We start from the raw sequence: 23,742 nt of genomic DNA on the forward strand, positions 1-23,742 counted from the left end.
CGAGAGAGAGAGAGAGTGCAGTTCAGTATTGGTTCCATGTCCCTTGGACCGGGGACGAAATTGCCGCGGGCAAGGGTTCGTACCATTCTGCTGGCTCTTGCAGGTTGATACAACGTAAACTTTACTAGAAAGGCTAGCCGGGCGTCTAGAGAACGTCGCGATGCTTGCCTGAGGAAAAGGACTAGAGATAAAATAGCAGAGAAATGGGTGATTTTTTCAACAATATCTTCTGGGTCGTGCTCGGCGGGGTCCTCTTCTTCTTCTACGAGAATATTCAAATCGACAGGAGGTAAGATTATATGCAAGGCGATAAGTTAAACTTCCGAAAAGTGATACTTTGCTCAATCATTACACAAGCCCTGCTCTCTAGAGAGAAGAGTAACATTAGTGGAACACCGCGATTGATACGCTTATTAGCGGGCAGCCAGCTCTAGCCTTACAAGGGCATCCTGCAACTATCGCACGTGTCGATTGCAGCGCCAAAATCAAAGTGAACATGTGTTCACACAGAGCCCTTGAGTGCAGAATTATGCAGCCGTTGAAACGTTACGTTATTCGTCAAAATAAAACGTGCGATTTCGATAATTCAAAAAGCTAAGTTGACACCCTTAATTCTATTCCGTCGAATTTGCCAGATCATAATTGAAGAATTGCCAATTTAAATTTAATCTAAAATTAGTTGAAAAGATAATTCAAATCTCTCTTTTATCTTAATCGCCAAAAAGAAAAAATGGTAAAAAATGGTGTTCCATAAATCCGCCGGGCGGTAAATGATTGAGCCTTAAGAAAGGGGAGCGTAGACGGGAATTCCGGAATCGGGCCATCAAAAGGGGCTTGAATGCGAAAATGCATGCTCCTGTCATAATTCGGACCCTGAACTTAGCCCGCGTGGTGTATAAGCCCGGCGCTCACACGTTAACTGGATTCTAGCGTCTTTCATTGAGGTCGATTCGGGTTAATACTTTTTTCGATTCAGAGCGGAGTTAGAGGCGGCACATGGATATCACGTGCAGCGCGCTGGCATTGCCAGCTTTCAAGACTACATTCAGAAGCAAGAACAGGATAAAGATTTGGCTCAGGGCGACTTTGTATTGCAGGTAAGACTTTTTATGCTGTTCGTTCTGCGTCCTATATTTGCGTGTTATAGGATCGCCTGTCAGACTGGAGGACGTGGATGAAAAACAAGGATGAAAATGTGCCTCACGAGTTCGCCCAACAACCCGCCGAACGACAATTAACTCCGATAGAGGGTACTTTTGCTGCTTTATCGCATGTTGTCTTTACTTACTTAAATCCGTATTAGAGGCACAAGCGCGATTACGCGAGCTTGAAGAGTCAGTTCAAAAAGAAGAGGAGCCGGAAGCGCGAACGCCAGTGCCGATCGTTGATGGCAAGCCGCTCAGCATGAAAGAGATACTTGATCGGCAGGGAATCGAGGTACTGGAAATATACAGGAATAGGGACTTGTAAGGAGCTGTTCTATTGAAGGTTGAGGGCGGCAAGGACGAGCCACTTATTCAAGTGCAGAAAGAAGCAGAAACAAAAGAAGCAGCTTGGTGGGATCATAGTGACGATAAGAAGGCAACTCAAGAGGCGACTGCTGGAGAAAAACTCCCAAGTATGGACGAGCTATTTGCGACCGGAACCAAAGAGGATGATACGAATCAAGAAGAAGGAGAAGCTGCTGTTGAGGAAGAGAAGCCAAGTCTCGACGATCTCTTCTCTCAGCCTGCTCCTCAAAATACAGAGGAAACTTCTGATTCCAAGCCAGCTTCTCTTGAGTCTCAACAAAAGGAAATCAAGGAAGAAACCGCGCAAGAGGCAAGCCGCCCGCAATCAGCGCCAACGTCGATATCAGGAGAAGAAGCAATGGACGAACCTCTGCCAAAATTCCTCATCATTGGGTCGACGAAATGCTCCACCTCCGCTTTACTGCGTTTTTTAAACGCCCATCCTCAATTGCGCAGCCCTGGAGAGACGTATTTCTTTAACAAGGCAAGATTGCGCGTTTTTTTAAATCATCAACTAATAATTTTATAGCATTATGATGAAGGAATAGACTACTACAAGTCGTTGTTCGAAAAATTCAACCGTCCAGGAATGGTGCTTTTCGATAAGACGCCGACTTATTACACCTGCGTCGAGTGCCCTAAGAGGGTCAAGGAGCTCAACCCTGAGATGAAAATTATCATGAGCGGTAAAATTACTAAATTTTAGTTTTAAACTGACACTTTTTCGCACGAGATACTAACTCGCCAACGTTCAGTTTGCGATCCAGTTCACAGAATCGTCTCGCGATATTACCACGCGAAGGATATCGGCGGGCCGAGGGTTCTCGAGCTCGGCGAGAACTTCGAAGACTATCAAAAGAACATAATCCTGGCGGAAAGAAACGCAACGGAAGAATTTAACTCGCTGGAGCTAAATGGACGGGATAGAACCACCGCTGTTTTGGAAGATCTTTTTGTAAGTCTTCTTTTTTTTTCCTGGATTTTGAATTACTGACACTTGAAATAGATTCCACGCAAATCGCCCTTCAAGAAAGCGACTCTTCCTTTTTCCATAACGTTGAATTCGGCCTATGCGATCTACATGCAGTACTGGCTCCGGTACTTTCCAAAGGAGCAACTCTATCTGGTCAATGGGAACAGAATGAGTAAGAATCGGACCATTTTCGAATTCTTGGTAAATTCTTTTTTCTCAGGTGGCGAGCCATTTAACGTTCTTGAAGAAATAGAAGAGTTCCTCGGAGTTGAGAAATTCTTGCTAAAAGAAAAGTTCGTCACAAACGAGAAAACAGGCTTTTATTGCTTCGAAAAGGACCCTGGATTGGAGCCGATATGTCTAAGCGACGACAAGGTGAGCGTTATTTTTTCAGTTCAATTTGAAAGTGCTTTCTAGTCGCGTTCGAAACTCGAGGAAGCAGGCACAATCGTCGATGCAGTTGCCCAAGAGCTGGAGAAATTCTACGCTCCTTTTAATTCCGATCTGCGCAAGATCTGGCCTGACTTCGATGCCCCCTGGATCAAGTGAACAAACAGACCCTCTTCCATGGCCCCTAGAATTGCTCATTGTCCTTACGAAAAAAAATACTAAATTACTGCCAACTGAAAATACTCTCTTGCATTTACTTCAAACCTTTCACATCTGCGTATTATTGAACATTGATAAACTGAGCGCGAAATGATATTATACAATAAAAAATAAAATATATAGAAAACAGTCGGTACTGAAAATGGCACGAATGTCACGAATGTCACTAAGGTCACGAATGTCACGATTTTGCTAAAAATGTCACGAAAAAAGAAGCATGTTTTCGTGACACTCGTGACACTCGTGACACTCGTGACATTCGTGTCATTCGTGACATTCGTGAACTTTTCAGCAGTATCGAAGAAAACAGTGGCAATTTTTGACTGTAGCTGGAAAATAAGGCTTTGAAAATCTTTCCTTTCAATATTTTGATCGTCGAGCGCGATATGATCAGGCACGCTAAATGTGCAGATTTGCGCGCAGTCGTCGGGTCCGTGTTGGTCTGGATGGACACGGGCCCGCCCGGCGACCAACCGGTCTCGGGTTCGAATCGTCACAGGTGAGTGTCGTCCGAGCTGAGCCGTATACTCAGCTCGAACTCTGAAAGTCGATTACTACAAACAAAAACCAGCTCAACGGCGATGCCCACCGCAGAAGCCGACGAGTGAGGTTCTTCAGGCGCAAGACATGGCCTGGAGTTTTTGTCAAAAATTTTCAATGAAGAGCTCTCTTGAGTGAATGGAGCATAAAAATAGTGCTGCGGTTTCATTTGTTGTTATGATTTTCTATGTGAGAAAGTATTTGTTGTAGCAGCGTTAAAACATTCCGATTCAAGTGATTTACGCGCGTTTCCATGAAAAACTCTAGGGACCTGGGCGCCAACAGCTCGAATTTTTTGTGTAATAAAAAATTTTTCACCGCTTTATAGCGTCGTATACGTCAGTGCGTCACGATTTTGGACCGTCTTCTATTCCAACCGCAGAACATGGAATGCTCAATGCTGCTTTGGCTTCTATTCATTCAATGAATGAATATATTATTATCATTGAGGTTTTATACAAGCTGTTCTTACAGTTGATCTGAGCGGTGCAGATTCTTTTCTGGAATTCGCGCCGCTGGAGAATGTGTCCTCGGAAGATTGGCAAAGTAGAAGAATGGGTAAATTCATAATAATAGTTCGCCCTTCTTTCAACGCACCGTTCTTTCTTCCTTTCATTAATCGGGATTATCTTACAGTCATTAGCTTGGATACACGGCTGTCGGCTTTGATTAGAGAAGCAAGTCGAGCATTAGTCATTTTAGCTTCTCGAATTTTCCAAGGACGAATGCGACCTTGGAAGGTCACTTCTATTTTCGAAAATTCAGTGTCGAAATTAGCAATATTTTATTTGTTGAATTTAACGATTAATATTTCAAATATTATATTTGCGAACTTGAAATAACTAAACTAAATAACGCGATGAGGAAAATCAACGGAAGTTTTACGCAAAGTTTTTCTCTGAGCATAATTTCCATCGAACTTGGCAGGAAAGATAGCGCGTCAGGAGAAGCACCTGCTCAAAGACATGAAAACTCACACTGCTTCAATGTTTCAAATCTGCCCCAAATTGACGCATAATCTGCCGCCTTACAAGTGGAAACTGCCACCGGGGAATGCAGCTTCCAACTTGGCTAGAACTTGTTGGAATTATTTTTCCAAATAAGTGGCCGATTGTTTTTCTTGCTCTGAGAAAAGAGAGACTAGTCTTCTATTAGACCGTAGACCGTCTAAAGATAAATCAGCATCGACGGATTTTCAAGCTTCATCTTCAATTTTGATAATTCTATTTTCCAGACAGCAGTTTTCCGGCTAGCATTTTAGACAATTAAATCACTCTCCGAATTAAAGAGAGAATTTAATAATCTAATCGACAATTCGCTTTGCTTATCATTTTTTTCTGAAAAGTTTAACCTCACGACGCATTAAAAACCAAAAATATGGTGTTTTTTAAAATTTCCATTTTTCGAAGGGGTGGTCCTTAAAATCAAGTCTATTTTGATTATTTTATTTTTCAAGAAAAATAGCCAAATATCCATTTCAATCTGCAAGAAATGTTGGCTACTGTAAATATTTATTTTCAAAAGTCGTAAAAATAATATTTCGAAAAAGGTAGAGTTGGCCTGGCGTTCCAGGTTAATCTTGTCTAAACTTGTGAGGTAAGCTTCTAAATAGAGATTAGGAGTCTCTTTTTGTTGGTTCGTTTTGTGGTTTCTTTTTTCTGAGGAATGAATGAATGGAAAAGTACATATCAGAAGGAGTTCAGTTATTATTCAGCGAGGGAACAATCCCAGTACGTTACATTCTTCTGTGACGCCTTCTTTTGCTCCGCGTGCCCAAACTTCTCGAGAGCGCCCCCTTCTACCCTCCGATAAAAACTCTTTCCCCTAGATTCTCATCACAGAATTTGAATCCGATACTTGACAAGAAACTGCAAATACATTAAAAAAAATTTAACCCAGAAGAAGGAAAAAAAGAAGAAAAAAAAAGAAGAATACCTTCGAGAGAACTAATTTCCAATTTACTTGCTAAAGGTACATTTCTTAATATCATATTGGACATTCGAACGAGCAATCAATTGAGCACCCAATTTTTATAGTCCGATTACTGTAGGTTAGCGGTTAACAAAATTGCTTGGCAACTCCTATTTTCTGTAGATTTTCTTCTGGACCTAGTTTTAAACCGATTTTTAAGGGTGTTACAGTAATAATTGAGGGTGTCTGACTGGGGCAAAAGAAAGCCCGGGTTAGGGCAAGGGTTTTCTCCAGAGCTTGAGGAGACACCCTTAAAAATTGATTTGAAAAATAGGCCCAGAAAAAAATATACAGAAAATAGGAGCAGCAAAATTGCTTCGATTTTTTTATACGGGTAGAAAGAAAATACGAGAGTTTTAAGTTAAAATTTTTAACATAAGCCTAACCCTAACCCTAACGATTGATTTCAATCATCCAAAAAATGGTAGAATATTCTAGCGGCATTTTTTTTGCAATTTAGATTCGTGTGAGTAATCAACGATAAATTATCGTTATCATTATAATCATGTCTTAGTCGTTACGTATTTTAATTGCCGTCATAATTAGCAGTGCTCAGGAGAGAGAAAAATGCCAAATGTCGATTCACATAAACGTGGTTTCTACTACGACTAAACTTCAGACCTGGGCTCTTGATTAAACATTTAGCTTCAGAAACAAAAAAGATGAGAGTTTTATTGAAACTGTGCGTTCTTGCCTCAGTCATCTCCGCCTCCGAGTGGCAAAAGTACTGCGTGGATACAGTCTGCAATCGCTGCAGGTCGTACCTCGTCCGAACCATGGATGGTAAGCAAAAACTCACACTTGCTCTATTTATTCCAAATTCTATTCAGAAAACGCAAAGCACTACAGACGATGCTTGGCAATCACAATCAATCCCGAGTGCTGCCAGTTCGAGACCAATCTCCATTTCAACGTATTCCCGGTAAATATCGTAGCAGCACGTACTAACATTCGAATCAATAGAACCTGCGCGTGTTTCCGGTGAGACTTCTTTTCACTTTCAACAAAAAAAAAAAACTGAGTCGGGCGCACAAAAATTTTTATTGAAGCAAAAAAAAATATTGATTACAGCACATTTTAGGCTTCATATTTTGGCAAAACCTCGCCCTAACCCTAACCCTAAGCTTGTCAAAATATGAGGCCTGCGGTGAAATATTAAACTTACTTTCTCTTAGTAATACTGTTTAATTACAGGTTACGAATCCCGCTTGTCGCGATGAAGAACCAGACTCAAAGCTCAAACTCTCGAAAATGACGCAAAGCGAGAACTGCACCGAACATACACTTACCTTGAAGCCGAATGAGACCGATTCGGAGTCAAACCAGTTGGACGACTTTTTGAAGGACTTCGACGAAGAAGTAAAGAACTCAACAAAGTTCCAAGAAGAGTTGAACAAGATCCAGCAGCAAAAGTACGGAATCACCATCAACAGTAAAAAGTGCGAGATCATACTGAACGAGTACAAGACTTGCAAAGAGATCCGATCCGATCAAACTTACAACAACACCATCCACGGTTAGAGACCTGTCCAGAGAATCGTTGTTGGTAAAGTAACTGTATTTTCAGTAAGCAAGTACGTTATCATTTCGCTCTGCTCCTGCGCCTTTGGAATCGCGCTTGTGCACTTCTGGAGATGGTCAAAATCAGACACAATGCGACGACAAAGCAATTTCGTCGAGCGGCAACGATCACAAGTCCAGAGTCCTCAACTAGCTCATTCCGCAACCCTCACTTCTGTTGATGTTCGATTCTCTCCTTCAGAAAAAGATTCACTTACCAAGCATGTATGACGCCAAAAATGAAAGAAAAAGAAAGAAGAAACGAATATAAAGATAAAAAACACTCTGCTTCATGTAAATAAATATTCCCACTGAAATTTTTCTTCTATCGTCTTTTTATGTGCCAAACTGCAGAGAACATCAACGAAAATTTTCAAGTACCAAAATGATTGAATATACGGTATATTATATACCCGCTTTTTCAAAATATACGGCATTTTTGAGGGCGAGACTAATGCTGAGTTTCTGGCTCAAATAAGATTATTATCGGTGCGACTTGAATTGAAAGTGTTAATTTAAAGAGAAATCTCTTCATTTTGAAGATCAATAATGGAGAGTCGAGAAATTAAACCGTAGATAAATGGTTATTATTGAGATATTAAATATGTGATATTAGAGATGCTGCTACCATCGTTAAGCTCGAAATCGTTTCTGAGCAAGAAGAGTGTCCAACCACTCAAGGAATGAATTTAGAACAGAAGATGGCTATTTCTTCAGTAAGTTAACAATTTTACTTTTCGAACGATTTGATTTTAGTTTTTACTCGATGAGAGTAACCGCGAAAAGCATACGACGGAGAAAAAACAGGAAGAACTCAGTGAAGGAGATCCTCAGAAGATCCTACTTGAGTGTGAAACAGTACTAAAGTTGACTATCTTTTTAGTGATAATTTGTCTTAGTTGAGAAAGACTGTCGATGCAAAGAATGCCGAGCTCCGGAGCAATGAAAATCAGCTTCTTGAACTCAAAGTTTTTTTTTGTCGTCAAATAATTATCCTATTTGAGAATTCTTTTCAGGGTCAAACCGTAGCGCTGAAGGCACACATCGCCAAACTCGAAGAGGACAAAAAAGTTCTTGAGGAAAATTGTTCTGATAATTCGGTAAACTAACAAATTTAATTTCAAAAGTTTGGATTATCATTCCTAGTTGAGCAAAATGATTCTGGGCACTCTCCAGCCAATAATAAAAGAGTTAGAATGCAAGGTCAAGCGTGTTCTGGCGATTTCTGGTAAGTATCGTGAAGAAAACAAAGAGCTGAGGGAAGAACTTGCACAAGATACCACGAAGGCGGAAATGAAAAAGATGAAAAAGATGTTCCAAACAAAGATTAAGCATCTTAACGAACGGCTCGAGGAGGAAATGCATGCACGACAGTCCGCGGTCGAGGCGCAAAAGAAACTGCAGGCGGAGATGGACATAGAGTTACAAAAGTCGAAAGAAGGCAAATTCCGCCTCAGGAAAATCGCTCAGCAAAATGTCCTTGCGCTCAAGAAGCAGCTCGACAAAGAGAAAGCCAAAGCTGGTGATATCACGATTTCTTCATCTGTCACCATGGTCGCAGACTCTAACCAACTGGACCGGCTAGCTGTGCCCAGAAAACGTAAGCGCTTGTTCAATAAAAGTTATATTTGTGAAGATTCGTGACTATGTTATGATATTTATTCACTCGTGCAAAAAACATTCCGCAACTGCTTATTTAAGGACCGTTAGAAGTTCTCTCCACGAACGAAAGCAAGAAGAGTAAGTGCACTGAGGTAAGCTTTATTTATATATTCATATAATAAAATCTAGGATGGAGCCACCAGATAGATTTCTTCTTGTTTTCAATTAAGTTCAATTATATTTGTCTTCTTTTCTAAAATTGAAATACAAAAACAACCACAATTTACTTCAGTAAACGTTGATCTTTGACCAATTTTTTAGACTTTAGCAGTTAGGGTTTAGATTAATGAATTGCAAGTTTAAAAATTTCATTCACGCTGCATTTTTTCGAGTACTTTGACAAGCCCCGCGGGTTCGAGAGTGCCGTTCTAATTCTTCCTTCGCGTAACTTCTGGTTACGTTGAAAACATTCAAGAGAAAACAATTTTCAATGAAATTGATCAAGTCGCTTTTAGTGGCTCGGCTCGCCGCAGACTCTTGCTCGGACGTAATCAGCAATTGCGCAGATTTGCTGCAGAGAGCCGACGAGGATCAGAAAGAAATTCTATGCTCCGTTTCCTGTCAACAATCCTGCGCTAGATGCGGTACAGAAACGATCGGCATTGACCCGACGCTGACGAAATGCCAGGCCAATGCACAGACTGACAAAAACGTCAAATGCACTGAAAGTGGATTATTCGAAAAGACGCAGTGCTCGGTGCTCAATAGCGTCATGCAAATTCACATCTGTAGATGCGTTGACGAAATCTCCGGAGAAGATATTCCCCTTACCGAAAAGCCCGTTATTGGTTTGTTATAATCACAAATACTGAAATACTGAAATACAATCTTAGGTGAGGCGAAAATGGATTGTGGTAAGGTGGAAGATAAAGAAGAAGACCTCGAAAGTTTTGGTTAAAAAAAAGAGCCCAAAGAGTATTTTTTCAATCTGCGATAAGCCATTTCAACCATAAAAAAGCGAATACATAGAACCGGAAGAAAATATCATCCCACGTCTTTACAAGCCTTCTCAAGTCTACAGCTCGACAAGCATCCGCCCCTGCGAGAAAGAACTTGCGCTAATCGGAAAAGACGGTTTTAAACCATCTTGCTCAAATGATGGAAAATTTAAAGCGATGCAGTGCATGAATACAAGGAACTGTTTTCTATTTCATTTTTTATTTCTTAAATTTTTAAAAACAGTGCTGAAGTTGCTTCTGCGTAGACAAAAAGACAGGAGTTGAAATAGATGGCTCAAGAGGCTCTTTTCCAACCTGTGATGACTCAGATGATTCCGAAGACTCTGAAGATGAAATGGAGCAGCAGCCAGCTGTCACTCCAAAGAACTGCCTTCGAATAAAAGAAGAAGCACTTGTCTTCAATAAAAAAGTGTCGGATGCTGGACCATTTGCCTCGTCCTTCGCTGATCTAAAATTTGTCCCAAGCTGCAACGGGGATGGATCGTACAAAGCTCTCCAGTGTGATGAAAAAGCAAAGAGCTGTTGGTGTGCGGATGCGATGGGCGTAGAAGTCCACGGAACGAGAAAGGCAACAGGAGGTGTTTTTAAATCTGCCCCTCCAGATTGTTCCGCACAAGCGCAAGTCATGAAAGAGTTCGTCAATACTCCGCCTTGTGAGAGGATCAAGAGCCAGGGAATGCAACAGAATCTTGCCTGCGACAGAAAGGGTTACTTTGAAGAAGTACAGGTCCGAACCGATGAGAGCGGCAATGAAGTCAAATACTGTGTCGATCCTGAAACTGGTTATCCAAGAGTAAGTCACCAAAAGTAAATTCATGAGTTCATTCATCTTTCAAAAGGAAAATTACAATTTTAACTTGGCAACGCGAGAATGTCTTTATCGACCGCCAAAAGCAGCTGTTGGTCCAACAAGAAGTCCTGCCGAGTTTATGGCCATGCTAGGGATTGAAGACGATTCAAGCTTTGCCCAGACGGCTTCAGAAGCTCCAGCGGCTCCAGCGGCTGTAGCATCGCCAATGGACAATCTTCGACAACAACTTTTGTCGAAATACGGATTGGACGGTGGTGCTTCAGGCGTAGCAGCATCTGGAGCAACCAATACTCAAGATATGATCCGTAATTTGGTGATGCAAAAACTCACCGGAGGAAGCGCTGGAAGTGACGCAGGTTCAAGTCCTCTTGCCGGACTTGCGCAACAAATGCTCGCACAGTCGAGTGGCGGAGCTTCTTCCGGTGGATCGTCGATTCAACAGATGCTTGCGCAGAAAATACTTGGAAACCAAGCACAGGAAGCTTCGCAGCCACAGATGATGGGTGGCATGACGGCGGATAATGTTCAGGGAATGTATCGAAAACTACTGATGCAGAAGCTCGCTGGGGAAAACTCTGCGGTAAGTTGGATAATTTTTTATCAAGAACTTAAAAAGGGTCTTTCACAAATAGGCGCCAAATGACTTGGCAAACCAAGTGGCTCAGTACAGTGCTCAAGCTGGCACAAGTGGTCTTCTATCCAACCCTCTTTACCAGCAACTGTTGAACAAAGATGTGCGACTCAGTCAACTCGCCCAAGCATTTAATCCTTCTCAAACTGGTTCTTCGGTGGCCGACTTGCTCAGTCCCGAACAAAACGCGAAGGCTAAGCAAATGATGCAACTCATCAACCAGCTCGGTTAACGCCGAAACGCAGGGCGACCAATTAATTGGTACAAGGCCCTTTAATGCCTCATAACTCAACTTTTACTTAACGCTAGAAAAAAATGAACCCCCACTTATGGAGCTACTTTTTATCGAGGAATTCGATTCCGGTGTCAAAAAAATTTTTTTTTTGAAAATTTTTGATTTTAGCTATTGAACGAAATTTTGAACTCGGATACTTTTTAAGTCTTTGAACAATAAATCGCCATTACGTCGTCATTCGACACATTTGGAAATACGCATATTTACTCATATTTATGTTATGATATGGATATAATATGGGGATGAAATTGAAGCTAAGCGTCTGAGAATTATTTATCTCTATCATTTATTCAGTAGACGTATCAGCTTCATGGTTAAAAAGGGGTAAAAGGGGCATACCAATTAATTGGTACGATCTGCGTTCAACCTTGAAAAAAATTTTATGCGTTCCGGCGTTAAATCGCTCTTTTTTCTTTTTCGCCGAATTTATTCAATAAATATACAAATTGACACGAACTACAGATCGTTTCTAATTGATTCTACTGGTATTTGCAGTAATTTCTTTGTACGTCGGCAGCTCAATAAATCAAAAGTGATATTTGCGCGGCTCTTGTCTTTCTCCATGGAAATGAATAGTTTATGGTCCCACGCGACAGATTCAGATTTTCGAAAAGAATCTTTCATTATTTCGCTTTTGACCATTTTGGATTATGAGCGCAGCGGTTAAATCGACATTCGAGGCATTCGCTCTCCAAGTATGTATTTTCCTCCTTGATTTCAAGAGAAAGAAATTGCAAATTTGTCATTTTAGGGAACAACTGCCACTCAGGCCAAGAGCGCAAATGAGATCAACAATAAGAACTTTTCGAAATTGTGCAAAGATTGCAAAGTGATTGGGCAAAAATGCACGTCCACCGATGTCGATATTGTCTTCAGCAAAGTCAAGTTTGTGCTTTCCTTTAAATTCTATCCCTCGAATAACCGACTTCAGGACCAAGGGAGCGCAGAAAATGACTTTCGATCAGTTCTGCCAAGCTTTGAAAGAGCTCTCACCGAAAAGATTTCCAAAGAAAACGAAAGAGGAAGCCGAGGAGGCAATCTTCAAGCTTGTTGAGGATAAAACACCTGGCACGAATGCTACCACTGTATGTTCTTATTAATAGCGTTGTTCTAATAAGGCACTAGAAAACAACAAACACAAAGAACGTTGACCGAATGACTGACGCGTCAAAGTACACTGGAGCCCATAAAGCTCGATTTGACGCTGAGACAGGAAACGGTTAAAATGAGTATCAATGGGTATCTTCCTGAATAGGCACATTTTAAATCGATTAATAGGCAAAGGAAAAGGGATTGAAGGACGAAAAGACATCGACAAAAACACGGGCTACGTTGGTGCCTACAAGGGCGATGGAACCTATGACAAAACACATTAATTTCTCGAGATCTCTTCTTCTGATTTTTCTACCACTCAATATATATTTTCTTTAGTTATAAAATAAAAGCAAAGTTTAAAACATCTGTCTGTTTAGTTTTCCCAGGAAGTCACATTTTCAAATGTCAGAGGAGAAAGGCTCAAAAGTCAAACTAAATCGAGCTCTGAAGCAAATCTGAACCAATACACTAAAATCAGTTTTTGAGAAGAACAGTATCAGAAAATTTTGCAGTCATGCCACGAATGATGGCCATGTCCAAGGGTGTCTCAACCATGATCCATAACAGATCAAAAGATAGGAAACATATTGCGACTCGCAATAGAGACCCCAGTACATGGGTTGATGATTTAATCAACTGTAAGTAATGCAATAAGGTCTTTATCAAATTGCTTAACGAAGTTTAGTTTTTCTTGAAAATCCAGATCTGCCTCCAGATGTCCCGTACGTTTACCCATCGAAAAGGAATTCAGAGCTCTCCACGACATTGTCTGAATCATAACTTGAATAAACGTGTCTGTTTTTGAATCGAGAAGTGTTAAGGATTTCAATTAGCCGCAGTCCTTTTGTACAAAGTAAGCCAACCTCGGGCTCTTTTGTGCTCCCTTCAGCACACAAAGACGACCCTTCAAAATCAGGCCTTTGAAAGCCTCCTTTCTTAAATTTGAAGCCAGTTGAGTTGATAATCAAAATCGATCCCACCGAGAGAGCGAAAGAATCGATGGGATTTTCCGTCACTCTCTGCTTCAGTGATTGATTCTGAGCTACTGATAAAAGCCGCCGGGCATGCCGGCTTGGGATCTTGTTTCCACCCCGCTACTCGAAGCTTTCGAAGTCCGTCAGCCGTAAAGAGAACCACTTTTACGAGCGTAATAAATACCAGAGACGAAATCAATCATCGCACATATTTTAGAGAAACACAATTCGAGATCGCTATTCAACCATTTTTTCAGTTTTCCTAAATCTTTTTCTTACAAAATGTTTTTTAGAAGTAGATATTCGAAATGGGTAAAGCAAATGAAACAGATGACCTCAAGAAGGAGGTCGAGATGGACGAGCACCAGATTCCCGTTGAGGAACTGTGCCAACGTCTCGGTACAAACGCTGATTCCGGTTTGACAGCTGATCGTGCGAAAGAGGTAAATTTAGCATTACTTTTCTTTTTTCTTGTTGTAACTCCTTCTTATTAAGCTTCTTGCGCAAAACGGATACAATGAGCTTACTCCTCCCAAAACTACTCCAGAGTGGATTAAGTTTTGCCGAAATCTTTTCGGTGGTTTCTCCACTCTTCTCTGGATCGGTTCTATCCTTTGCTTCTTCGCGTACGGAATGGAAATCGCCCGAGGTGCTGAGAACCCTCAGAAAGATAACCTCTACCTTGGTATCGTCCTCGCCACTGTCGTCATCGTCACTGGTTGCTTCCAGTACTTCCAGGAGTCAAAATCTTCCAAGATTATGGAATCCTTCGCCAAGATGGTCCCGCCAAAAACTCTGGTTATTCGAGATGGAAAGAGCATGGAAATCGAAGCCCGTAACCTCGTTCTCGGCGATCTTGTCGAAATCAAGGGTGGTAACCGAGTCCCTGCCGATTTGCGAGTCATCTCCGTCGCCTCGCTCAAGGTTGACAACTCATCGCTCACCGGTGAGTCCGAACCGCAAACCCGAGATGCCGAAGTCAGCAAAGTCGAAGCTCTTGAAGCCCGAAACATCGCATTCTTCTCCACCAACGCTTTGGAAGGATCCGCCCGTGGTATTGTCATCCGATGTGGTGACGATACTGTCATGGGTCGAATCGCTGCTCTTGCGTCCAACGTCGATTCTGGTGATACTCCCATCGCTCAAGAAATCGAGCATTTCATCCATATCATTACTGGCGTTGCCGTCTTCCTCGGTGTTACTTTCTTCATCCTCTCGCTCTTCCTCGGCTACCAATGGCTCGAAGCCGTCATTTTCCTCATTGGTATCATTGTCGCTAATGTCCCAGAAGGTCTTCTCGCCACCGTCACTGTGTGCCTCACTCTCACCGCCAAGCGAATGGCAAAGAAGAACTGCCTCGTCAAGAATCTCGAAGCTGTCGAAACCCTTGGTTCAACTTCCACCATTTGCTCCGACAAAACCGGAACTTTGACCCAGAACAGAATGACCGTCGCGCATTTGTGGTTTGACAACAAGATCCACGAGGTCGATACTACTGAAAACTCATCTGGAGGCGCCATTGCTTACAAAGACGACCAATCGTGGCGCGCTCTTGGCCGAATTGCCGCCCTCTGCAACCGAGCTGTTTTCCTTTCCGGGGAAGAATCGAAGCCTATTTCTCAGCGAGACACTGCTGGTGATGCTTCTGAATCCGCTCTGCTCAAGTGCTGCGAGAAATCGATGGGCAACGTCGAAGCCATCCGAGCCCAGAACCCAAAGAAGGCCGAAATTCCCTTCAACTCAACAAATAAGTGGCAGCTTTCTGTCCACGAAGTCGACGGTGCTAACCTCCTTGTCATGAAGGGAGCTCCAGAACGAATTGTCGCCCGATGCAGTAAGATCCTCGTCAACGGCGTCGAACAGCCTAAACCTGACGACTTCCAAACAACATTCGAAAACGCCAATGCTCATCTTGGAGGAATGGGAGAACGAGTTCTCGGCTTCGCTCATCTTCCTCTTGACCCAGTCGCCTTCCCTCTCGGATTCGAGTTTGATACCGACGAAATGAACTTCCCCAGCGAAGATCTTGTCTTTGTCGGTCTCATGGCTATGATTGATCCACCTCGAGCTGCAGTTCCAGATGCTGTTGCCAAGTGCCGATCCGCCGGTATCAAAGTCATTATGGTCACTGGTGATCATCCCGTCACTGCTGCCGCTATCGCTCGACAAGTCGGCATCATTTCCGACGGTTCAAAGACCGTCGACGAAATCGCCAAGGAACGAGGCATCGCCAAATCTGAAGTCGATCCCAAGGACGCTCGAGCTGCTGTCATCACTGGCGCTGAACTTCGAGAACTTGACGACAGCGACCTCGACGAAATCTTGCGAAATCACCCCGAGATCGTCTTCGCCAGAACATCGCCCCAGCAGAAACTTATTATTGTCGATGGATGTCAGCGAGCTGGTCAGGTTGTTGCTGTCACCGGTGATGGTGTCAACGACTCTCCTGCTCTCAAGAAGGCCGACATTGGTGTTGCTATGGGTATTGCTGGTTCTGATGTCTCTAAACAGGCTGCTGATATGATCTTGCTCGATGATAACTTCGCTTCCATCGTCACTGGTGTTGAGGAAGGCCGATTGATCTTCGACAACTTGAAGAAATCTATTGCCTACACGTTGACTTCCAATATTCCCGAAATCTCTCCATTCTTGATCTTCATCCTTTTCTCCATTCCTCTCCCACTCGGAACAGTCACTATTCTCTGCATCGATTTGGGTACCGATCTCCTTCCAGCCATCTCCCTCGCTTATGAAACCGCCGAATCCGACATCATGAAGCGTGATCCACGAAACAAGTTCACCGACAAACTCGTTAACGAGCGACTGATCTCCATGGCTTACGGTCAAATTGGTATGATCCAGGCTCTTGCCGGCTTCGTGTGCTACTTTTTCATCATGCTTGACCATGGATTCTTCCCAGGCGATCTTCTCGGTCTTCGAGCATTCTGGGACGATGCTGATTACCACACCATCACCGATTCATACGGACAACAGTGGGCTTATTCCCAGCGAAAGATCGTCGAGTTCACTTGCCATACTATGTTCTTCACTGCTATTGTCATCGTCCAGTGGGCCGATGTGATCATCTGCAAGACTAGACGATTGTCGATTGTTGAGCAAGGCATGAACAACAAGGTTCTTATCGCCGGTCTCTTTGAAGAAACTCTTCTTGGTAAGAACCTCCTGTTTTATTTTAGATTAAACGCTGTCCTATTTTAGCCGCTCTCTTGGCTTACTGCCCTGGAACTGACGCCATGTTGCGTATGTTCCCCGTCGAGTGGTATTGCTGGCTTGTGCCCATGCCCTTCTCGCTCATCATCTTCGTCTACGACGAAATCCGACGATACCTTCTCCGAAAGTCACCCGGCGGATGGGTCGAGCTCGAGACCTATTATTAAACTCTCGTTTTCTCGTTTAGAAAATCTTTTGCTGTACATAGAATTTTATGACATGTTCCTTTTTCGTTTAACTTAATTTCAACTTTATCTTGCTCCAATCTTGCTAAATTGGGGGCGCAGTTTCCAAAGCTTCTTTATGAGATAAAAAAGCTACACTGTAAACGGGGGCACAATAATAAATTTATTTCGGCACCGTGGGAACTTACCAAATTTGGGCGAAAAACGTAGCCACTTTTTACCTTCAATAAACTCGTCTCCAAGCATTAAATTTTTTGTTTTTGTTTTCTTGCAGCGGAACTCAAATCGGAAGTCAAATCAGTGTATTCAAGTGAGCATATAAAATCCTAGTTGGGAAAAGAAGACTAATAAAAGCATAATTTCAAATAGGAACTGACATATTTCATAAGAATCAGTAAATTGATAGTGTGCAAATATTTAAAAGCAGACCATAGCCAAACAAGACGGCTGACCCTACAGGAGGACTTTAGGATCAGGTCATGACTGTTAGATTCGTTAAATATTATTAAATTAATGTGCCTTTCATGCATTCTTGACACCGCAGAGATCCCACTTGAAAAATAAAAGAGATTTCTATATTTGAATTTTATGAATTTAACAGACAATTTGACTGATTACAGAGACCCGAATTGTATAAAATATGACCATGTTGTGCAGGTACTATAATTTATTTTATCATAAAAGAAGCAGCTTGTAATTAAGTCCGACTACGAGGAAATATTCTGGGTGGGAATCGCGACCATCGGCCTCAACGCTGTTTATTTTGGAAGCAAGGCGCTTCATATTCTGGCAAAATTACTAGAAGTCATGTGGGTTTACCGGCCGTATAGGTTTGTTCCGATAAAATACCGTAATAGCGTGGGACTACTTTCTTTCCCAAACTTCCAGAACTATGAAAACCCGCACGTTTTCTTTTCTTTTGATAAGGAAGAAGACTAGTCCATAAATATTTAAAGTCTCAAAAGTAAATACGAGCAGGAACAGGAGTGCATGTGAATTTTGCTTTAGTACATCGAACGATCGGAAAAAAGGAACGCGCGATTTCACCATTGCGGAAGGAAAACAGTCTGTCCTCGATGTTCTCAAATCTTGTGCATTCACGGAAGTTCACTCGGACCATGTTTACGCGCTGTGCTATTTCATACTCGTCATTCGTGCGTTTATTGGGCCCGTGATGGAGTTTGTCCACGTTTATGTTGACGTGAAACTGTACTTTTCGATTATCGACTGCGAAGAGGATGTGCCCATTGATAGAAGAATCGATGTCAACTGGGTCGCCTTGCTGTGGATAAACATTTTCATAGGTAACCATTGACAACTCCTACCTTTTCCCAAGATGTAAAAAATAATAGTTCTTGGGGTTATGTTTCTGCCCGTCAGCGCCTCGATTTCATATCGACGCCACAGGGAGCAACTCGGAAGCAGAAGAATAAAAACGTTTGAATTGGTGAAGAGTGATGTCACTTTATGCCTTGCATCGATAAGGGTACTATGCGTACTTTCCGTCGTCGATATGCCGAAAAACTTTCTCATCTACTTTTATATCGACAAATTCATCACGGAGCCCGAAAAACAAGGACGCTCAAAAGAACTCTTTTTGCTGAAGGTAAGCTAGGAAACAATCCTATCAAAGTATAGCTCTAAGATTTTCAATTGATAACTAGAGACAAGATTGAGAGATAAGAAATCAGGGGAGATTTTGTGATCACCCACCGAGAATTTTTTGACAAGATCTGCTCGCGCTGTGCGCCATCTTTCGGCGCAGATACCCATATATAAAACTAGAATTCATTGCGAATAGCACCATTGAAAATGAATCTCTTAGAAGAGTTAGGAGTTGAGCTTGCTTGACGATGTTTTTCTAAGAATTATTTGTAAAATGAAACCAAAACCATTCTGAATCTCCAACGGAACGCCAGGCGGACACGCCCCATTTATTCTGAAAAATAAAATTACATTCCTACCCTTATCATTCTTTCCTAGAACGTTTCCTTCGTGCTGATCTGGTCGCTAGCACTGATCATCGTATTTGCAAGAACAAAAAGGAACGCAAGCGAGCGATTCTTCTCGTGCAACAACTGGTACATGTTCCTTTTCCGAGTCTTGATCTTCATCGTCATTCCACTGATATGGTTCTTTTCGAATCTTCTCTATTCCATCGGCGTCCTCCTTCAGCTTTACAACAATACTTACGCCAACACTACTCTCAGCAATTGTGCCAAAAAGTGCCATCTTGCCAAAGGAATAACCAGCGGAGAATTCATCGATTTCTGTTGCTTAGGTAATCCACGATTTAGACACAACTGGGAAAAACTGAGTTCAGACATCGGCCAAGATGATTTTTTCTCAAAATGCAACTCGAGCTTTCACCACGAGGACCACTTCTTCTACGAACAGCAGCCTTTTAACAATCAATGTCTATACATGCTCGACTATTTTTTCATTGCATGTTCGGCGGTTCTAGCTCTCTGCTTCCTCTTCTTTGTTGCTGGACTTCTCTACATTACCTTCCGATTCAGATCAGCTAGACTTGCAAGGCTCTCTGTGGAGGGTACTAAAATTGATCGGCCTTCTTCTAGCACTACTAAATTTTCTAGGAATGATCGACATGGGATATCCAAACGAAATGAACCTCCTTCACGTCGCTGCTTATTATGGAGAGACAAACTTGGTCAAACAGCTTTTAAAAAATGACTACTGCGATGTCAACACGTAAGACGATATTGCCCAAAAAGTCGAAATCGAAATTCTAGCCCGATGAGAACTGGTGATACTGCTGTGCATTTAGCTGCGTCAAATGGATTTTCAGAAGTAGTTTATCTTCTTGTCAACAAGTTCAAGTTAGTCGTATTTTTTTTTAAAGCAAATATTGGAGTTTTCAGCGCTGATATATCCAAACTGAACAAAAACGATCAGTTACCAGCGGATGTTGCTGAGTTGGAGGGCTTCGAACTCATAACACAGTATCTGAAAACGAAGAAAATGAGGGAAATGCGGCGAAAAACAATCCGTCGAAAACCGATCGACAAAATAAATTCTGGCAGTGGAAGCTCATCGCGAAGGAGAAACCGAGTTTCGTCCAACATGTCAACTAGAAAAGCGGCCATTCTGAATGATTCTTTATCGCCGATCAAGATGGAGTTGAAAGACGAGCCAAGGAAGCGACCAACAACGCTTAATTTGAGCAGCATTCGTGTCTCAAAAGCTTCAAGTCTCAACACTTTTGACGAGCTATTAGACTCGCCTACGGAGGCTAACCGCTTTCACTCAGTTATAAGCGAGGATGTACAGTACGAGCGCTTTTGAAAATAACTCTGCCATTATAGTATACAAACCAATCTCATTCTACCATATTCTGTAATAAAACTGTTTTATCTGGTGTTTATTAAAATGATTTCACAAGACATGAAAAGGAATTAAAGTAAGCTGAGTTACTATCCAAAATTTTACTAGTGGAATTCTTGTAGATTCTGAATTGTCTACTATTGATCGGACTAACCGATAAGAAAAGAGCAAGAGAGACGGTCATCTCCCACGGAGATCATTTTCAATGATCGGCTACTAAGCACGTTGCGCCCTCCTTTGACGGACATGAGAAATAAACTCAAAATCTTCGGAAGCGATCCCAGTGGCAGAACGAAAATACCTTTTTTTTTAAATGAAAACGAAAGCAATTTTCGACGAATCGACAATGTCATGGTGATCCTACTCTCGTCCCTGTTCGATGACCGGATGATGGTGTTGGGTTTTACGTCCGAGGCCGACCCATTACAGCTATTCTCTTACTTATTTTATGATGTCGAATAAATGATCCAAATTCAAAAATTGCATAATTTCGGTGGTATTATTTGCTATTGGTCGAAAACTCATCTGTCTGTGATGTTCTGGCTTCTTCTTTCATCCAACTTGTCTGCCAGACAGACTTAAATATGGCCAGATCTGAGTCAAAATTTACGAATTTAAAAACTACTGCAGAGTATACAGAACTCAGTCATCCAGAGATCGCTTCTGAAGGCATTAAGAGCTGCAAGAAAGAAATAGAACTCGCAGCGATGAAATCCGAAGTCATTTTTTGTAGCGCTCGTTGTTGTTTTTGAGTTTGCCACTTTGAGAGAATCGCGCGGTTTCTCTAGAGCTCACCCGGCGCCGGCCATGTTTTTCATTTTTCGGTCACTTCAGTCCAGCACGGAGTTGAGAAGGTCCGAAAGCGCGGAAAAAGAGGTAATTACGACGAAAAGAGATAGGATTTAACAATTCTGATTTTAGAATAGAGGAATGCAAATGACCTGCCATACAACGACTACTGGTCAGTTGCATTCCCAAAGTCAGTAGAGAACCTACTCTGCACTGCTCTCAAAAACATTCCTCACTGGAACTTGATGTGCGATATTACCTGAATAAAATCAATTTCCTGGCAAAAAAATTTTAAAACTAAGCTGTTCTTACTCTAACTTCGTAACCTTATTTCAGAAGTGCAAATGTCGAGCGTTGAAGATTTCTCCTACATCGCCGACTCTTGCCGGGAACAGGCTAACACGACAAGCAGAGACTTGCTGGACTCGCCACCAGCTGCGAAGAAGAAAAAAGTGATCAATCTCCGTCAGTATGCTCGTCAGCCTGGCGAGGGGATCAAACAGGAAATCAAAGAGGAGTACAAAGAAGAAAAAGGTAAAAAAGAAAGTCCTGTTTTGGTATTTAACGTTCTTTCAGAAACAAGCCCCAAGAAGAAAATGAAACCCAAGAAAGCAAAAACACTTTATGAAGACAAAAACCTCGCCTGGAGAAAAGATCCCAGCGACTTTGAATCGTACCCATTCGTAAGTTGGCCCCTTCCAAACTATTTTCAAAAAATGATTCTCTAGTGCGCGTACTTCGGCGATCAAGTTCCTCCAAAGAAGAAAAGCGTCATGGTTCATGCTGGCCGAGCACTTTGGATCAGAAAGACAATGGATCAAGACCAGCAAATCTAAAAGACTATTTCGAACACTATTTATCCCTGCCTTTATCTGCATTTACCTTCAACTAAAAATACATCTTCTAAAGAGAATTTCCGATTGTTCTTGGTACTAGATTTCTTATGAAGTCTCTACCAGACTCGTTTTTGCCGTTTACTTGCAGGTTTTCGCTAAGAAACTTTCATGTCTTCCAGAGTATTCGATTAGAAAGCTAAGGACTATTTACAGCAAAGTTGCAGACTAGAAGACAGTCCTTCAGAGCCTGAGGACAAGAAAATTCAACTTTTCAGGTGTCTGCGAGACGCTGTCAACATCGCGCGGATTCTCTAGATGTCACCCAGCGCCCGCTACATTTGCTCATTCTTGCTTCACTTCGCTTTTTGACTTTACGAAGTTGGAAAGGTCCGATGCCGCGAACTAAGAGGTAATTATAGAGACAGAGATTTTTCGACTACAGCTGACGTACACCTCCTTCTCCTAGGCAATTTTTATGTCCTAATAGGTTTTTCAAAGGATGAATAAGGGTTTATCTGAGAGATTAGACTAGTAGCTTTGAATTTATTGACTCCAGACGGAAGATTTCATCGTGAAATTCAGCCATGAAGCCTTTATTTCAATGAATTTTTATATGACGCGCGCTGATTGGCTCGAGCGCGCGCACGTGTCAACAGGGGCGCCACCCCTGGCTGAACATGCCGATCAAAAAGGGGACTTTTCATGGACATTTGTGGTCGCATTTAATTTTAAAGCATAAATTCTTGCAGCTGAAACACTGGGCTTTCTAACGATACCTTATTCGTCCCTCTTTGTTTATACCTAGCAGTGTCTCAAGGATTTTTAGATGACGATGAGGACGAAATGGACGACCTGGATGGTCTTCTACTAACATCGTCCCCGAGTCTGCTGTCTACAGGCTCGGAGAGAAAAAGATAAAGGAGAAGACGAAGACAAGGCAAACTTGTCACCGATATCGTCGCTGATATCGGTAAGGCTTCCACATAGGAATCTAATGTGCGATATATCCTGAATAAAATCAATTTCCTCTTCAACTGACAAGAACTGCTACTGCCGAAGTTTTCGTCTTCTTATTCTAGCTGTCCTAGAAGCTCTTAGACTTGACAACTTAGACTGACAACTTTGAAATTGGAAAAAATGTCGACCTCGCCGCCTGTCGCGAAAAAGTTGAAAATGACGCTCCAAGCTTCGAAAGAAGATAGTGGCCCATCGTCCAGTAAGACATTTTTGATATTTTAGAATGCAGATTTTACATTTATGCTTTCAGGGACTCGATCCAAAACGAAAAGTCTGGAGAAGCCCGACAAGTCCATCTGGGGTCGACATCGGTACACGGTGCGATCGCACTGACTTTTCGGTACGAGGTGGTGCACATTCTACCGTTGCACCGATGTCGACCCCAGAAGTCGATCATAAAGGTTACTAAACCTAGGGAGATTCTCCTAGAAGAGGCACCAATCAAGGAAGAAGTCGTTCGCGAACCAATGGACAGGCCAATGGAATTAGTAATGGACGTATCGAGCGTCGAAAAGAAGGCTCCTCATCCAGACGCCCGAAACAACAACTTCGACTTGGATGAGTTCGACGATAGAAACAATACCCAACGTGAATGTCCGGTTGTCAGATTCTAATTCTTTATTTCCTGATGCGCATGCAACGGACTATTTATTTATCAACTTATGTATTTCTTTTATTCTGTTAAAATTATCTTTAAATAAAATGAAATGCTAAATATCAGTTTTGATGGACATGTTTGTCCATCAAA

The 23,742-nt window shown here is 42.1% G+C and overlaps 9 protein-coding genes across 14 annotated transcripts; all 9 read left to right on the forward strand.

Annotated features, from left to right (window-relative positions):
* Nucleotides 1–127: 127 nt before the first annotated feature.
* Nucleotides 128–3,146, forward strand: LOC145709309 (uncharacterized). The gene is made up of 10 exons (XM_081786988.1): nucleotides 128–289; nucleotides 977–1,097; nucleotides 1,148–1,250; nucleotides 1,304–1,437; nucleotides 1,489–1,995; nucleotides 2,041–2,197; nucleotides 2,267–2,466; nucleotides 2,518–2,656; nucleotides 2,705–2,859; nucleotides 2,902–3,146. The coding sequence occupies exons 1-10, from the start codon at nucleotides 204–206 to the stop codon at nucleotides 3,031–3,033; spliced, it is 1,734 nt and encodes a 577-aa protein (XP_081643114.1). The 5' UTR covers nucleotides 128–203; the 3' UTR covers nucleotides 3,034–3,146.
* Nucleotides 3,147–5,483: 2,337 nt separating this feature from the next.
* Nucleotides 5,484–7,468, forward strand: LOC145708098 (uncharacterized). 3 transcript variants are annotated; one of them, XM_081785719.1, is made up of 6 exons: nucleotides 5,484–5,604; nucleotides 6,256–6,387; nucleotides 6,435–6,517; nucleotides 6,568–6,585; nucleotides 6,799–7,120; nucleotides 7,172–7,468. In XM_081785719.1, the coding sequence occupies exons 2-6, from the start codon at nucleotides 6,267–6,269 to the stop codon at nucleotides 7,393–7,395; spliced, it is 768 nt and encodes a 255-aa protein (XP_081641845.1). In that variant the 5' UTR covers nucleotides 5,484–5,604; nucleotides 6,256–6,266; the 3' UTR covers nucleotides 7,396–7,468. The 3 variants fall into 3 exon arrangements, with proteins under 3 accessions (XP_081641845.1, XP_081641847.1, XP_081641846.1); XM_081785720.1 differs by having other exon boundaries at nucleotides 5,499–5,604; nucleotides 6,250–6,387; XM_081785721.1 differs by lacking the exon at nucleotides 6,568–6,585 and having other exon boundaries at nucleotides 6,435–6,526.
* Nucleotides 7,469–7,653: 185 nt separating this feature from the next.
* LOC145707666 (uncharacterized) lies at nucleotides 7,654–9,714 on the forward strand. Of its 3 annotated transcripts, XR_014134766.1 has the most exons (9): nucleotides 7,654–7,736; nucleotides 7,781–7,880; nucleotides 7,921–8,022; nucleotides 8,064–8,132; nucleotides 8,181–8,264; nucleotides 8,311–8,764; nucleotides 8,866–8,918; nucleotides 9,282–9,614; nucleotides 9,660–9,714. XR_014134766.1 is itself a non-coding variant. In XM_081785223.1 (8 exons), exons 1-8 carry the CDS (start codon nucleotides 7,714–7,716, stop codon nucleotides 8,971–8,973), a joined length of 903 nt encoding a protein of 300 aa, XP_081641349.1. In that variant the 5' UTR covers nucleotides 7,654–7,713; the 3' UTR covers nucleotides 8,974–9,044. The 3 variants fall into 3 exon arrangements, 1 of the variants encoding a protein (XP_081641349.1); XR_014134767.1 differs by lacking the exon at nucleotides 8,064–8,132; XM_081785223.1 differs by lacking the exons at nucleotides 9,282–9,614; nucleotides 9,660–9,714 and adding an exon at nucleotides 8,956–9,044.
* Nucleotides 9,715–9,786: 72 nt separating this feature from the next.
* On the forward strand, nucleotides 9,787–11,462 carry LOC145707665 (uncharacterized). Its single transcript, XM_081785222.1, has 3 exons — nucleotides 9,787–10,578; nucleotides 10,625–11,176; nucleotides 11,229–11,462. The coding sequence occupies exons 1-3, from the start codon at nucleotides 10,120–10,122 to the stop codon at nucleotides 11,457–11,459; spliced, it is 1,242 nt and encodes a 413-aa protein (XP_081641348.1). The 5' UTR covers nucleotides 9,787–10,119; the 3' UTR covers nucleotides 11,460–11,462.
* A 616-nt stretch (nucleotides 11,463–12,078) lies between these two features.
* Nucleotides 12,079–12,988, forward strand: LOC145707667 (tubulin polymerization-promoting protein family member 2-like). The gene is made up of 5 exons (XM_081785224.1): nucleotides 12,079–12,217; nucleotides 12,274–12,407; nucleotides 12,454–12,607; nucleotides 12,648–12,741; nucleotides 12,807–12,988. Exons 1-5 carry the CDS (start codon nucleotides 12,173–12,175, stop codon nucleotides 12,896–12,898), a joined length of 519 nt encoding a protein of 172 aa, XP_081641350.1. The 5' UTR covers nucleotides 12,079–12,172; the 3' UTR covers nucleotides 12,899–12,988.
* An 899-nt stretch (nucleotides 12,989–13,887) lies between these two features.
* LOC145710275 (sodium/potassium-transporting ATPase subunit alpha-like) lies at nucleotides 13,888–17,257 on the forward strand. Its single transcript, XM_081787995.1, has 3 exons — nucleotides 13,888–14,034; nucleotides 14,087–16,763; nucleotides 16,811–17,257. The coding sequence occupies exons 1-3, from the start codon at nucleotides 13,900–13,902 to the stop codon at nucleotides 16,987–16,989; spliced, it is 2,991 nt and encodes a 996-aa protein (XP_081644121.1). The 5' UTR covers nucleotides 13,888–13,899; the 3' UTR covers nucleotides 16,990–17,257.
* A 289-nt stretch (nucleotides 17,258–17,546) lies between these two features.
* On the forward strand, nucleotides 17,547–20,351 carry LOC145708378 (uncharacterized). The gene is made up of 9 exons (XM_081786038.1): nucleotides 17,547–17,664; nucleotides 17,710–17,837; nucleotides 18,016–18,311; nucleotides 18,360–18,613; nucleotides 18,991–19,288; nucleotides 19,331–19,558; nucleotides 19,605–19,719; nucleotides 19,761–19,847; nucleotides 19,890–20,351. The coding sequence occupies exons 1-9, from the start codon at nucleotides 17,596–17,598 to the stop codon at nucleotides 20,311–20,313; spliced, it is 1,899 nt and encodes a 632-aa protein (XP_081642164.1). The 5' UTR covers nucleotides 17,547–17,595; the 3' UTR covers nucleotides 20,314–20,351.
* A 1,126-nt stretch (nucleotides 20,352–21,477) lies between these two features.
* LOC145709462 (uncharacterized) lies at nucleotides 21,478–22,030 on the forward strand. 2 transcript variants are annotated; one of them, XM_081787147.1, is made up of 3 exons: nucleotides 21,478–21,687; nucleotides 21,718–21,824; nucleotides 21,870–22,030. In XM_081787147.1, the coding sequence occupies exons 1-3, from the start codon at nucleotides 21,486–21,488 to the stop codon at nucleotides 21,975–21,977; spliced, it is 417 nt and encodes a 138-aa protein (XP_081643273.1). In that variant the 5' UTR covers nucleotides 21,478–21,485; the 3' UTR covers nucleotides 21,978–22,030. The 2 variants fall into 2 exon arrangements, with proteins under 2 accessions (XP_081643273.1, XP_081643274.1); XM_081787148.1 differs by having other exon boundaries at nucleotides 21,478–21,675.
* A 308-nt stretch (nucleotides 22,031–22,338) lies between these two features.
* LOC145708475 (uncharacterized) lies at nucleotides 22,339–23,700 on the forward strand. Its single transcript, XM_081786145.1, has 4 exons — nucleotides 22,339–22,386; nucleotides 22,804–23,193; nucleotides 23,245–23,284; nucleotides 23,386–23,700. The coding sequence occupies exons 2-4, from the start codon at nucleotides 23,115–23,117 to the stop codon at nucleotides 23,606–23,608; spliced, it is 342 nt and encodes a 113-aa protein (XP_081642271.1). The 5' UTR covers nucleotides 22,339–22,386; nucleotides 22,804–23,114; the 3' UTR covers nucleotides 23,609–23,700.
* The last annotated feature ends 42 nt before the right edge of the window (nucleotides 23,701–23,742 follow it).

This window comes from Oikopleura dioica, chromosome XSR, assembly GCF_907165135.1.
Source record: "Oikopleura dioica chromosome XSR, OKI2018_I68_1.0, whole genome shotgun sequence".
NCBI lineage: Eukaryota > Metazoa > Chordata > Appendicularia > Copelata > Oikopleuridae > Oikopleura > Oikopleura dioica.

What these genes read in the sequence shown, in the direction of transcription:
- LOC145709309 (XM_081786988.1), top strand. Translation starts at nt 204, where the DNA reads ATGGGTGATTTTTTCAACAATATCTTCTGGGTCGTGCTCGGCGGGGTC. An exon ending in AATATTCAAATCGACAGGAG is followed by an intron (nt 290 to 976) that starts GTAAGATTATAT and finishes TTTTCGATTCAG; the next exon opens with AGCGGAGTTAGAGGCGGCAC. An exon ending in TATGTCTAAGCGACGACAAG is followed by an intron (nt 2,860 to 2,901) that starts GTGAGCGTTATT and finishes AGTGCTTTCTAG; the next exon opens with TCGCGTTCGAAACTCGAGGA.
- LOC145708098 (XM_081785719.1), top strand. Translation starts at nt 6,267, where the DNA reads ATGAGAGTTTTATTGAAACTGTGCGTTCTTGCCTCAGTCATCTCCGCC. An exon ending in CCTCGTCCGAACCATGGATG is followed by an intron (nt 6,388 to 6,434) that starts GTAAGCAAAAAC and finishes AATTCTATTCAG; the next exon opens with AAAACGCAAAGCACTACAGA. An exon ending in TTACAACAACACCATCCACG is followed by an intron (nt 7,121 to 7,171) that starts GTTAGAGACCTG and finishes CTGTATTTTCAG; the next exon opens with TAAGCAAGTACGTTATCATT.
- LOC145707666 (XM_081785223.1), top strand. Translation starts at nt 7,714, where the DNA reads ATGGAGAGTCGAGAAATTAAACC. An exon ending in GAGAGTCGAGAAATTAAACC is followed by an intron (nt 7,737 to 7,780) that starts GTAGATAAATGG and finishes ATGTGATATTAG; the next exon opens with AGATGCTGCTACCATCGTTA. An exon ending in TCCTACTTGAGTGTGAAACA is followed by an intron (nt 8,023 to 8,063) that starts GTACTAAAGTTG and finishes AATTTGTCTTAG; the next exon opens with TTGAGAAAGACTGTCGATGC.
- LOC145707665 (XM_081785222.1), top strand. Translation starts at nt 10,120, where the DNA reads ATGGAGCAGCAGCCAGCTGTCACTCCAAAGAACTGCCTTCGAATAAAA. An exon ending in CTGAAACTGGTTATCCAAGA is followed by an intron (nt 10,579 to 10,624) that starts GTAAGTCACCAA and finishes ATCTTTCAAAAG; the next exon opens with GAAAATTACAATTTTAACTT. An exon ending in TCGCTGGGGAAAACTCTGCG is followed by an intron (nt 11,177 to 11,228) that starts GTAAGTTGGATA and finishes TTTCACAAATAG; the next exon opens with GCGCCAAATGACTTGGCAAA.
- LOC145707667 (XM_081785224.1), top strand. Translation starts at nt 12,173, where the DNA reads ATGAGCGCAGCGGTTAAATCGACATTCGAGGCATTCGCTCTCCAA. An exon ending in CTGGCACGAATGCTACCACT is followed by an intron (nt 12,608 to 12,647) that starts GTATGTTCTTAT and finishes ATAAGGCACTAG; the next exon opens with AAAACAACAAACACAAAGAA. An exon ending in TGACGCTGAGACAGGAAACG is followed by an intron (nt 12,742 to 12,806) that starts GTTAAAATGAGT and finishes TAATAGGCAAAG; the next exon opens with GAAAAGGGATTGAAGGACGA.
- LOC145710275 (XM_081787995.1), top strand. Translation starts at nt 13,900, where the DNA reads ATGGGTAAAGCAAATGAAACAGATGACCTCAAGAAGGAGGTCGAGATG. An exon ending in CAGCTGATCGTGCGAAAGAG is followed by an intron (nt 14,035 to 14,086) that starts GTAAATTTAGCA and finishes CTTCTTATTAAG; the next exon opens with CTTCTTGCGCAAAACGGATA. An exon ending in CTTTGAAGAAACTCTTCTTG is followed by an intron (nt 16,764 to 16,810) that starts GTAAGAACCTCC and finishes GTCCTATTTTAG; the next exon opens with CCGCTCTCTTGGCTTACTGC.
- LOC145708378 (XM_081786038.1), top strand. Translation starts at nt 17,596, where the DNA reads ATGAATTTAACAGACAATTTGACTGATTACAGAGACCCGAATTGTATA. An exon ending in AAGAACTCTTTTTGCTGAAG is followed by an intron (nt 18,614 to 18,990) that starts GTAAGCTAGGAA and finishes ATTCTTTCCTAG; the next exon opens with AACGTTTCCTTCGTGCTGAT. An exon ending in CATCGATTTCTGTTGCTTAG is followed by an intron (nt 19,289 to 19,330) that starts GTAATCCACGAT and finishes AACTGAGTTCAG; the next exon opens with ACATCGGCCAAGATGATTTT.
- LOC145709462 (XM_081787147.1), top strand. Translation starts at nt 21,486, where the DNA reads ATGTCGAGCGTTGAAGATTTCTCCTACATCGCCGACTCTTGCCGGGAA. An exon ending in AGAAAAAGGTAAAAAAGAAA is followed by an intron (nt 21,688 to 21,717) that starts GTCCTGTTTTGG and finishes ACGTTCTTTCAG; the next exon opens with AAACAAGCCCCAAGAAGAAA. An exon ending in ACTTTGAATCGTACCCATTC is followed by an intron (nt 21,825 to 21,869) that starts GTAAGTTGGCCC and finishes ATGATTCTCTAG; the next exon opens with TGCGCGTACTTCGGCGATCA.
- LOC145708475 (XM_081786145.1), top strand. Translation starts at nt 23,115, where the DNA reads ATGTCGACCTCGCCGCCTGTCGCGAAAAAGTTGAAAATGACGCTCCAA. An exon ending in AGATAGTGGCCCATCGTCCA is followed by an intron (nt 23,194 to 23,244) that starts GTAAGACATTTT and finishes TTATGCTTTCAG; the next exon opens with GGACTCGATCCAAAACGAAA. An exon ending in AGTCTGGAGAAGCCCGACAA is followed by an intron (nt 23,285 to 23,385) that starts GTCCATCTGGGG and finishes ACCCCAGAAGTC; the next exon opens with GATCATAAAGGTTACTAAAC.